General features: G+C 35.6%; 1 protein-coding gene across 2 annotated transcripts; it reads left to right on the forward strand.

Moving 5' to 3' along the window:
• The first annotated feature begins 2,223 nt into the window (after nucleotides 1-2,223).
• Nucleotides 2,224-11,762, forward strand: LOC104594378 (uncharacterized). Of its 2 annotated transcripts, XM_010254666.3 has the most exons (6): nucleotides 2,224-2,464; nucleotides 2,611-2,727; nucleotides 5,532-5,566; nucleotides 7,065-7,165; nucleotides 11,186-11,293; nucleotides 11,390-11,613. In XM_010254666.3, exons 1-5 carry the CDS (start codon nucleotides 2,289-2,291, stop codon nucleotides 11,270-11,272), a joined length of 516 nt encoding a protein of 171 aa, XP_010252968.1. In that variant the 5' UTR covers nucleotides 2,224-2,288; the 3' UTR covers nucleotides 11,273-11,293; nucleotides 11,390-11,613. The 2 variants fall into 2 exon arrangements, with proteins under 2 accessions (XP_010252968.1, XP_010252967.1); XM_010254665.3 differs by having other exon boundaries at nucleotides 2,225-2,464; nucleotides 11,186-11,762.
• The last annotated feature ends 241 nt before the right edge of the window (nucleotides 11,763-12,003 follow it).

Here is a 12,003-nt window from a genome sequence, read left to right on the forward strand (position 1 = left end):
AATGAACCAAAAAGTATACACTAAGAAGATAAAAACATTAAAAAAGAAGAGTTTAGCCAAATAGGAATGCCTGCCGATGATACCCAAAACTTTGTAGCCCAATATGAGGTGCTTATGTAATCAGATTTGGATTTTGCAATCTACATCCGATTAATAGTGAAAAACAAAAATATAAAAAAATAAAAAATACATGAATTTTATAAAAAATTTTGGATACATTATTCCTATCATTATCATCATCTAGATTTGTCACGTGCAAAACACATGCACACTTACTAGTATAATATAAATGTATAAATATACAATATAATTATATAAATAAATGATGTATAAACATAATGTAATATAATATATCTAAGCCAAATATATAAAATTATAAATATACAATAAACTCTTTTATTTTACAATAAAATAATAAATAGAAGTTTTAAGTAATTTTTAGGGGTGCTATTTGGGATTTCTAATTGGGTTAAGCCCAATAGAATCAAACAATGATTCAAAGTTCCCCAAACCGTATTAAAAATCACACTAACCGTAATAATATGATTTGATTTTTATGCCAAAACGGTTTGATTTGATTTAAAAATTTTTTAAAACATAATTTACTAGCTTGGTCCAAAATCTTCTCAAAAACCACACCAAAATGCAAGGTGAACACCCGGGTGATCCAATTGATGTCATTGGCCTAGAAGTAAAAATTTAGGCCTATAAATAGATCGAATTCGAATCGAATTAGGCTAGATTTGAATTCAAAACTGATTATAAAGAACAATATTTGAATTCGATTTGATATCCGACGGGATATCGAATGTTTCAATTCGAATTTGACTGGCATGAGGCCTAGAATCCTAAATGATTGAGTTTGCAAAGAAAAGCAAGCGATTACCTTAAGAAAAGAGGCAGGGGATTGACGATGGCAGTTGTGGATTCCTGATGGTGGGCCAAGTGTGAGTGTGTGACGGCGGTAGTCGTGGGTTCCTGGTAGTGCAAATGCAATGGTAGTAACTAGTGAGCAGTGTTGGCCGGTGATGTTGTACTGTTGTAGCACAATGGCTGGTGATGCTGGACAGTTGAGGGCCTTGAGGAGTTTGAGCAGTGGCAAAGGAGACGATAGTGGCCGGTGACCGGTGCTCAACCGCCATCACTAATGCTATCGTCAGTGATGGTGGTTGCTTGGGTGGTGGCAATATTAAGTCATTGTCTCACTAAGAAAAGAGATAGAGAGAAAAGATGAGAGGTGACTAGATGAGAGACGACTAGACGAAGTAGCGGAGGATGAGGGGCGGCGACCGGTGATGGTGGTTGCTCTAGCGGTGTCCAGCGATGGCAAAGGGAGGGACGGAGGGTTAGGAACTTAAGGTTAGGGTTTGAAACTTGATGGAGAGTGGAGACTGGAGAGAGGTAAGGTTCGAAAGTCAAGACTCAAAACTTGATTTCGAACTCATTTCTCATTTTCTCAATTTTTTTTTTATTTTTTAACCTTTTTTTAGTATATTCAGCAAAAAAATGGTATTCGAATTTGACCGAATATACGAATTCAATTTGATTATGCCTAATCTCAGATTCCAATTTGGATTTTCGAATACTGTTTCCAGACTCCAAACACGGTCGATTTAGCTTGATCCAAGCTAGTATCAGGTAGAGCCTATGCATGTGCCACGTGGCAAAAATTTGTGCTTATTGGGGCCGAACTGTGGGCCTTTTTTTTGAACCAAACCAGTAGCACCAGTTTTTGGAAAACCGGTAATCGGAACTGAACCGAAATTAGTCGATTAACCGCTTGACCGATTCGGTTAACCGTTGGTTCGGTTAGCCGGTTTTTCAGTTTTTTAGTTTTTATAATATATATTATACAAATATATATAAATATATAATAAAAAATTATGAATATATATATAAAATATTATATTTTAAATAATAAATAATAAATAATATATTATAAATATATATTTATATATATAATGTATATTTATTAATTTATGATATATAAAATATATATAATATATATAAATATAAATATATATAAAATATATAGAAATATATGTATATCGGTCGGTTCGGTTAACTGCCGGTTTTTATATTGGTTAACTGAAACCGAACCGATACCTTCGATTTTTTAAAAACATCGAACTGAAACCGAACCGACCGGTTCGGTTAACCGATTTTCGGTTCGGTTTCGGTCGGTTCGGTATTTTCGGATTTTTTGCTCACCCTCGTTTTGGGGAGGGTCAGAGAACCAGGAATGAGAAGAAGACAGCGGGACCGAGCTATCGAGCTGGTGGAACGAAATGGCTGCCGCGAGGCACACAGCAGCAAGGACCCTACCTTCCCTTCTACGAACCCTAAGCAAGAGTACAATTAAACCTGCAAATCAGCCGCTCCCTTCTCTTAGGCGCGCCTTTTCTCTCTACGATCAGATCAATCTCATCGATAATGTCCCTGAGGATCAATTGCGCTTCCAAGGGTATGTTGACTTGCTATGATTACTTGCTTCAGTTATGCGTTTTGATTGCACGTCGAGTGGTTTTTAGTTCTATGCAACTCATTTGATTGGATAATTTATTGTCCTTCATTTTTTCTCATCTATTTCTTCGTTCCTTTTTTGTCTAGGTATACTGATACGGGGTTTACAGTAAATGGAGTTAAGTATGAGGGTAGCTTGCTTTGTATCGGAAACTTGCTTATGTCTTGGGGCCCCAAGAAGTTCTCAGAGATCACTGCAGACAGGTATGTTCTTGAATTGATTCTGGATGTAATTTTTTGAATGGTCTAGGAAGATGACTTCCATTTCTATTTCCATATTAGTTTTGTCTGAACGAGGAGACTGAACAACAATAACTATGGGCTTTACGCTAGTGAAATTGGAATTTAGGTTGATTAGCACTTAACTTATTGATTTTGATTAAAGTGAACTGGGTGGCTAAAACTTATCCTATTTGTTTTCGATTTTTTTTTTTTTTTTTTTTTTTCTGTGTTTTGGGTTATTCACCACTGAGGAAGTAGCCTTACGACTCAATAGTCTGGATTAATGAGTTTGGACTTAGGTGGTCATGTTTGGTGTTATTACCTAGTTTGGGCCTTGGGGTGAATGCTCCAGCTAATCCATTGTTGAACCTGGGATTGGTACTATTGCTTTGCTCCAGTTACTCCAATGCTGTACCTGGGATTGGTTCTATTCCTTTGTAGAAATCAAATTAGGCAAATGGTTACTTGCTCATATTTTGGTGGAGGAATCTTTTTGTGGTGCTTTGGTGTGTAATATGGAATAACCATGAGCATATTTTAATTGTTTATTTAGTTTCCCTTCATTATTCTTATGAAATATCTGAATGAATTTGTTTTCCTCTTTTACCTTGACAGATAACAAATGATATATCTATGTAGATCCTTTCATATGGTTTATCAAATCATTTTTGGTGCTTCATGACAATTTCTCATTTGACTTTGAATGAATGTACGGAAAGACAATTTCTCTCAGTTTCCATTTTGAATTCATTTGGGGATCCCCACGACTTCTAGGTAATGGCAAGAAACACTTCTAGATTAGCCCACCAAAAACAAAAAAAGAAAGAACACACTTCTAGAGTACTACAGGCCACAGGTTTACCAGTAGTTAGTGGTTGGAGTTTTGAAAAACCTGGAAAAACGTCACTGTTATGTTTTTTTTTTGGACATTTTCACGGGAGCTTTGATAACCCAGAAGTATAATTTCACATTAAGACTCAAAAAACATAGCAAACAACTATTACATCAAATAAGAGAAGATTAAGAGACTTAAATGGGCATCTCTCTTTGTCTCCCTTTTAGCCTTTTGGCCATCCTATCTTCTATAGCCATGCCATTCACTTGCCAGTTTAACTTCCATTTTTCCCCTTTATAGTTGAGTATCATCTTTTCTTTCTTTCTTTATTTTTTGAATTATAGTGACTTAGCATTTAGTAGAGTAATCTGTCATCCAATTGTAGAGTCCCCATTTGTTCTTTTTGAAATAGATTTATTTATTTTTTGTGATTTTAACAAAATATTGAAAAATTTCAATGATATATAAAATTTTAAACCTTAGATGTATAGTTTGTCAATGAAATTTGAAACATACCCACTACATTGGCAATGTATCAGAGTTCAGAGATAGGAGGGGCCGAGGGGGAGAGAGATTTTTGGAATATTTCATATTGCCCCTTAAGTGAAATGAGGAGATTTCACCGAATCTTGCTAATATTGGCAACCATGGTTCCAACAAAATATAACTTACATGGTTAGAAAAAGGAGCTATATACAACTTGGCATACATGGTAGAAAAAGGAGCATAACAGTTATATGTAAAAAAAAATATTTAAAAAACTTTTAGGTCTTGTAGGAGAATGTGATTAGTGATTGCCCATTGAAAAGGGTATGATTGAGCCAACAACATAGAACTATAAGTAAAACCCAAGGGACCACGACTTGCAATCCGGAATGCAATGCGAGCGGGACATGCTGCATCACAACAATGTGCCTAGTTGCATGTCAAAATGAATTGCCAGATAGCCAAATCACAAATCTAAAAGATTAACAACTAGCCAGGTCGCAAACAATCACATACATGGGTGCTACAAACTTAGGGAAGGGCGTTGCAGTTGCAGCTCATGGCTCCACACATGCATGTCGTGGTAGGGTGAACACCCAAGTACTAAAGCCCAGTAGGGACACATGGTGACTCCCCAACTAGTCCAGATGGCACAAATCCGGCCAGTCTTCTAGAAGCAAGTCCAGAAAGAACTTTCTGGAAGGGAAAAGCCTTCAGGAAAAGCTATAAATAGGATCTCCAAGGCAGGGTCTCAAGAGATCAGATTTCCATTCTTCCTTCATGAGTCCCTGAAGCAGACAACTGCACCTTCTGAGACTCCTCTTCCTGCTCTAACTCTTTTAAATCTTAGATCTGAGCTCACTTCCCCTTCAACCTCCGACTACCTCCTCCTAGTGCTATCTTGCCATCCTAGCAAGGACCTCCCTGTGTGCCAATCCTTACCCATTCACAGGTCCATTATTAATCAGAGCGGTAGTAGAAATCATTTGTTACACTCTTTGAGGTTGCAATTTCTTTGTAGTTACATATATACTCTCACCAAGAAAAAGGTAAAGAAAATGAAAAGAAACTCCAAATTTACTTCTGATTTCAGGGCCCAGCCTAAGGCATGTTGTAAAGGTAATACTCTCAGCATTCTGAGTAGGCCTTGGAATAAATAATTGAAGACTAGGCTTCTGGCATTTCACAAAAGCTTTGCATTGAGGAACAGATCTCAACTCAAGGTGTAAACTTTTATAGTTATAGACTTTATGCACCATCAATTGCACAAGAGGCTTTCCTAAATATAGAAGTGTCCTTAAGAAATTCATAGCCTACACTCTGAAATCATGGAATTTTAGATATTAAGTCTTTTCTTTATAACATCATTGGTGTAACTGAATTTTGTTGTACAGTATCAAAATATGTATGTGCAAATCTCCAAATATCAGTTGTAACTAACATCGTATTTTCTTTATTATTGCAGCTTATCTATCCTCCAGGTTATTCGACCTACACCAGGTGAGCATCTAGTTGACATCTTTTTAGAGAAGAAAGGTGGTTCCTAACTTATCGAAAAAAAAGGTGGTGGTGTCCTACTTCCTTTGTTCATGTCTTTGAACAATTAGTCAATGCAGGCTTCAATCAATGTACCATCTTCTGAATGGGGGCATAGACTGAATAAACCAATGAAGGAGATTTAATCTCCTGATGTACATACCTTCCCTTCCAACAGTTATACCTGTTCTCTTTTCATCTATCCAATTTATATTAATATTGGATGGCGAATCCCTTCTGGTTTTTCTGTTCTCCAGCCTATGCCCAAAGGATGGTGCACCAATTAAAAAAAAAACCTAATAGGAGAGGTATATATGACTGTATATTTGGACTATAGTATGTTCTAGAGCAACGCATAGTGTATTTTCTCTCTGTGCGTGTGTGTGTGTTGTTTCCAGGAACTCCTTTGTTGTTGCTTGAGAACAGATTTGTGTCCCAAATAAACATAACACCTTCACCCACATATTAGCAGCAAATCAGCAGTGAAGAAAGAGGTGATCAACTGTTTCTTTACAACCATCACAACAAATGCATTAAACAAAAAATTAGATGTTTTGTAAGTAATTATTAGCATGCTGCCCATGCCCTATATGGTTGTCTTGGCATGCAGTACCTCCACCAAGACTGAGTGATTGATTGCCTAGGCTAAATTATTTATGATTTTTATTGATCAAAAAACATATAAATAGATTTGCACATTAGAGAAACGTATACAATAACTTATTTACTATTTTTAACTATGTATAGATTTTATGTATACTACATGCAGTTTGTAATTTAATTTATGTCATTGGATGAACTTTTAGATGATCACAAAGAAAAGAAGATAAAATGATGTTGAGGTGATGGCCTAGTTGCTTCCACATGCAGCTCAGTTAGGTCTAGGTTTTAGGTGTTTGAACAAAGTAATTATAAAGGTATACATATGAAAATAAATAAAAGTAATTCAATATAATTATAGTTATAGTTATTCAAAGAGTGAAAATGTCATTTGCTAAGCGAAGAAGAAAATTGGAAAAAAGGTAAGGATCTCAAATGAAAGAAAAAAAAAGGCTATTACACAATGTCAGTCCCATATATCTGGGCTGTTGGGAGGGGTACACTGGATATGGTCCTTTGGCCTTTTATTTTATTTTCACAAAGTAGCTGCTCTCAGACTCAAACCTGCATTCTCATGCTTGCCAGCCTGAGATTTTACCATTACACCATGTAATGACCCTTATGAGGATCTCACATGAGATTTTCTAAAATTCAATGAAACAGAAAAGAAGTGTTACAGAAACTACAATTGCACTGATATTCGAGGTAATAAATATGGCAACATAATCAAAGATATGACATGCTGAAAGTGTGTTAGAAACAGAGAAAGCAAGGTTGTTTGCAAATTGCAAGTAGCACAAATCGTTATGTAATCCTCTTTTGTACTTATTAATTGCTTGTTACAATATTCATTCTTTTTCAGAAATTTTGATTCTTGGCTGTGGAAGGCACATTGAACATGTGAATCCTGAACTTAGAAACTTCATTCGGTCAATTGGGATGAAACTAGAAGCCATTGATTCGGTATTTATTTTATCTCGGTTGTTACTCCTTTCATAATTTTGGATTTGTTTCTTTGGTTCAGTTATTCATTTTCTTTCTCCTATACCATTAACATGTTAGTGTTTGTCTTGGGAAACTCGGTGAAAGAAGAGGAAGTGGTAATGTTGGGAAAAGAGAAAAGTATAATGCCAACACATTTTTTTTTGTCCAAGAGGTTTATGTTTTGAGCATGGTTTTTGAACCGCCGTTGACCTGGACAGTTGGACCATTCAGCCTGAGAACCATCCAGGCAACCGGTTCCATTTTACCCCAAACCCGGTCCCTGGCCAAAACCATTGAATCAGTCAATGACCCGTTGACCCGGGTAGTCAAACTGTCGACCTGTTCAATGGTTTTTGGCCGTTTTTATGTTTTTAATTATTTTTTTGTCAGAACGGGCCGTCTGTTTGAACCGGACAGTTGAGCTGTTGACCAAGAAATTGGTGGCCAGAACGGTTCCATTTCCGGGTCATTTTTTAAAACCATGGTTTTGAGTTTTGAGTGAATCCTATTTCTGACACTTGCTGGAGCAAGGTCATGCACCTGGGACATTTGGGTCAAACAGTGATCATAGCCTCTCAAGTCAGTTCTCACACACACACATACACAGAGCTTAGAATTAGATTATATGTATATCTTGCAAGTGATTCACCACTTGAAACTTCATTTGGGATCTTTAAGAATATTCCAAATTTTCCTTTCTTTTCCTTCAAACCAAATGCTACCTTAATGCAAAAAGAATGATAAATGAGAATCAGGATAATAGAATGGGTGGCATCAATTCCTTGATTGAAGGTGGATGATGCCTGGATATTGGTATTAGTGAGTAAAACACCTTCAAGAGCTGGTATGTCATTACTGTGTTTCTTGGGCATGGTGCTGCTATCCTGCTAGAGTGCCCTCAATATCAAGCTTGCTGCGAAGAATTATTTGTCTTGATTCATTCAAAGGGTAAATGGTATCCACTAGACCTCAGTGCAAAACTGGCATGCACTGGAAGTTGGAAGATGATGCATATGCTGAGATGGATGAGTGGAAAATAGGGTCATAAATGAGTTACAAGTGGAAGGGGCTAGAAGAGCTAGGGGTAGACCAAAAAGGACATGGGTTGAAGTAGTAAGAAATGATTTAAGCACTAATAATTTAACAGTGGACATGGTTTTAAGTAGAATGGATTGGCAAAACAGGACTCATGTAGTTGACCCCATATAGTTGGGACAAGGCATGGATGATGATGATGATGATGATGATAGGGTCACAAATGAAGTTATCCGAAGGAACCCAGGAGTAGCTCCAATAGATGATAAATTGAAAAGTAGATTGAAATGGTTTAGTCACAAGGTTTTAAAAACTGACCTGGAAACGGAACCATTCTAGCCACCGGTTTCCGGGTCAGCGGTTCGACCATCTGGGTCAAACGGTCTGAACGGTTTGAACATCATACCCATTAGATTGGAATATTAGGGTAAGATGCATACTATATAAGAGAAAATAAGGTTTGAAACTTTGAATGAGAGAGATTTGAGAAAACTGTCGGCTGAAACTGAAAGAGTTTAGAAGAAGAAGAGGACTTGCAGGTTGCAGTGGCAGCGACAACGGCGATTTACAGTGGCAACAGTGACGGCGATGGCGAACTACAGCGGCAACAGCGGCGGCGATGGTGGCAAAATGGTGATGAAAGTAGATCTGAGATTTCTCAGTCTCAGATCTCACTCTCTCACCATCTCGTGCAGATCTGTCTCACACATCTCAGATCTCTCTCACCTTCTCACGTGAGAGAGACAAGATCTGCGCAGATCTGAGATTTCTCAGTTTTTAAAACCTTACAGCAAACCGTTCTCCGGGTCGAATGGTTCAATGGTCAAACCGTTCGGGTCAATGATTTGTTGACTAATTCAACGGTTTTGACCAAATAACGGGTTTGGGGTAAAATGGAACTGGTCACCTGAACGGTTTCTGGTCCGAATGGTCCGACTGTCCGGGTCAACGACAGTTCGAAAACATTGTTTAATCATGTGCATAGAAGGCCATCTATAGCATATGTAAGTAAGGGTGTCAATGGACCGGTTTTGGATTGGACCCTGTCTAGTCCAAAATCAATTTGGATGGACCAACAAGACACCAATCTGGTCCAAAGTATTTATTAGATTGGATTGGACCTGGTCCATCCATGATAAATTTATATTGGATTAGGTTGGATTAAGCCAATATATGGTCCATTTATATCAGATAACAATATAGGTATTAATTGACCGGGTTTGGGTTGAAACCAATCTAAATCAAAAGGAATTTGAATAGATTGGATGCTCCAAACATTGAATTGGACCAGTCCAAAATGGTCCAAAATATTCATTGGATTGGATTTGACCTGGTCCATTTATAATGGACTCACATTGGATTGGATTGGATTGGACCAAATCTAGTTCAATTGACACCCCTATATGTTAGAAACGATCTAGTGCAAGTTGAAGGGGTTAGAAGGGTTAAGATAGACCAAATAGGACATGGGTTGTAAGTAGTAAGAAATGATTTAAGCGCTTTTAATTTAACAACGAATATGGCACTAAATAGAATGTAATGGCAAAACTGGATTTATGTAGCCAACCCCATATAGTTGGGATGAGGCTTAGATGATGATGATGATTGAAACTTGGAAGTTGGGAACATGATATAGTGTTGCCAAGAATAAATTTTGGGTCTTTCTTAGCTACCTTTAAGAACCAGAACGTAATCTCTTTAGAGTTGTGAAACTTTTACAAGCTTGGTCTTTAAGTTGGTGAATTTAGGCTATGTTTGGTTTGAGGGAAGATTTCAGTGGGATGAAAAGGGATGAGACAAGGAAAAATGTGTGGAAAATTTTCCCATTCCCTTGTTTGGTTGCAAAAGGGAAAACAGTGGGAAAATCAACCCCAATAACAATTGTTAATTAATTCATTAGGTAATTAGTAATATTTAATAAAATTAATAATTAAAATTTTTATGTTTAGATAATTACTTAATTAAATATTAATTTTTTGATAATATTTAATATTTATTAATTTTTTGATAATATTTAATATTTATTAATATTTTTGACTCGAAATTTTTATTACTTATGTATTAATTGAAGTTGCAATAATGTAATTATTTAATTTCATTAATACCTAATCAATAAATTATTAACTACTTTTTGTTAATTATTAATTAAATATTAACTACTTTTTTATGATTTAGTATTATTTGTTATTAATATTTTTATTCATTAATTTTGTGAATAATTAGTCAATTAATGAATATTGATAATTATTGTATTAAATAATTATTAATTAGTTATTAACAATTATGAATTAATAAATAATTTTTATTTTGTATTACTAGTTATTTTCAATTAAGTACCACTTTTATTATTTATTTATTAATTAAATTAATAATAATATAACTAATTATTTTTTAATAATTACTTAATTAATTATTAACTAATTTTTGTTAATTATTAAATAATTATGAATTAATTAATAATATTTTTTACTATTTGGTATGCTTATTGTTAATATTTTATTTTATTAATTCGTATTTGTTAATAAATTGTAATTAATTATTCGATTATTGTCTTATTAAATAAAGTTTATTAATGCATCATGGGCCTAATGTTAACTCTTAAAAACACTACAAGGAAGGTGTTTTTTCTTATTAAACAAGTTTCTCCCTCCTTTCTCACTTGTTTCTCACAAAAAATGGTGGGATTTCACATCGCTAAAATTGAGATCTGTAATCCCACCTTTTTCCCATCCCATCTCATGATATCCTACAAACCTGGGAAGGGAAGAATAATGTTTGAGAATATTTCATATTTTCCATTCCCATCCCACAAACCAAATGGAACCTTAATGGAAAATTATGATGCTTGGCTTTTAACACTACATGGATGAGATGGTTTCAGCTTCCTTATATGCACCTATTCTCCTCTGCTAAAATACACCTGATGGTTGGCCTTTTTCTTTCCTTATTTCATCTGGTTGGCAGAGAAATGCTGCATCAACTTATAACATACTGAATGAGGAAGGGAGGATTGTTGCTGCTGCACTTCTTCCTTCTGGAATTACATCATGAGTTCTTGTTGAGACCTAACAAGTAACAACCTCTTGTTGCTGCTGGCTTATCTCTTTTCGGGTTTCTATTTACTAGATGGCCAATTATATTTATGTTTTGAATATTGAAGTCTTTCAGTTGCAGCTTGTTGAGGTAATTAGTAGTTGAGGCGTGATTTTTCCCAGATAAGCTTATGATGGATCATCCTAGCTTTTGGTTGATGTGAAAAGGCAAGGCTTTCTTTTTTTCTTTCTAATAATACATTTGGCATGTGCTTTTTGGCAGCTAACGGAAGTCAAACCTAGGTTACTTTGTTATACTTCAAACTTACCATAGAACAATTAATTGTTTCTTATGTTCAACTTGTGACTTAAATCCTCCATTTCTTCCCCTTCTCCCTTTTCTTTCTAGTGTCTAATTATGTAATAAATGCAAGTTCTTTGTATCCATACCTCTGATATGTTTCATCATTTATCATTTTAATAGTGCACAGAGCTAAAGGAGACCTTCACACTTGGTAACTGTCATTTTGATGTAAGAATGTTTCAGTGCATATTTCAATGTTTTAATAAACTACCCAGCTTCTCAGACCAAGTTGAACTGGGGCTCCTAAAAAAACAATTTATTTTATCTCAAATCAGATGGTCCAAGTGGAGAAGCATTCAGTTGCTTTTTATTGGATCAGCAATGTCGACATGCCCCTTGGCTCCCCTCTTATTTGTTATCAAGTCTTGTCTTGAAAACATCGTGTA

The sequence above is a fragment of the Nelumbo nucifera genome, chromosome 1 (genome assembly GCF_055504915.1).
Source record: "Nelumbo nucifera cultivar China Antique chromosome 1, China Antique-T2T, whole genome shotgun sequence".
NCBI classification, from domain to species: Eukaryota; Viridiplantae; Streptophyta; class Magnoliopsida; order Proteales; family Nelumbonaceae; genus Nelumbo; species Nelumbo nucifera.

Excerpts from the sequence above, each read along its gene's own strand:
- LOC104594378 (XM_010254666.3), top strand. The coding sequence starts at position 2,289 with ATGGCTGCCGCGAGGCACACAGCAGCAAGGACCCTACCTTCCCTTCTA. Across the intron at positions 5,567-7,064 it reads GGTTATTCGACCTACACCAG|AAATTTTGATTCTTGGCTGT; the intron begins GTGAGCATCTAG and ends ATTCTTTTTCAG. Across the intron at positions 7,166-11,185 it reads AACTAGAAGCCATTGATTCG|AGAAATGCTGCATCAACTTA; the intron begins GTATTTATTTTA and ends TCTGGTTGGCAG.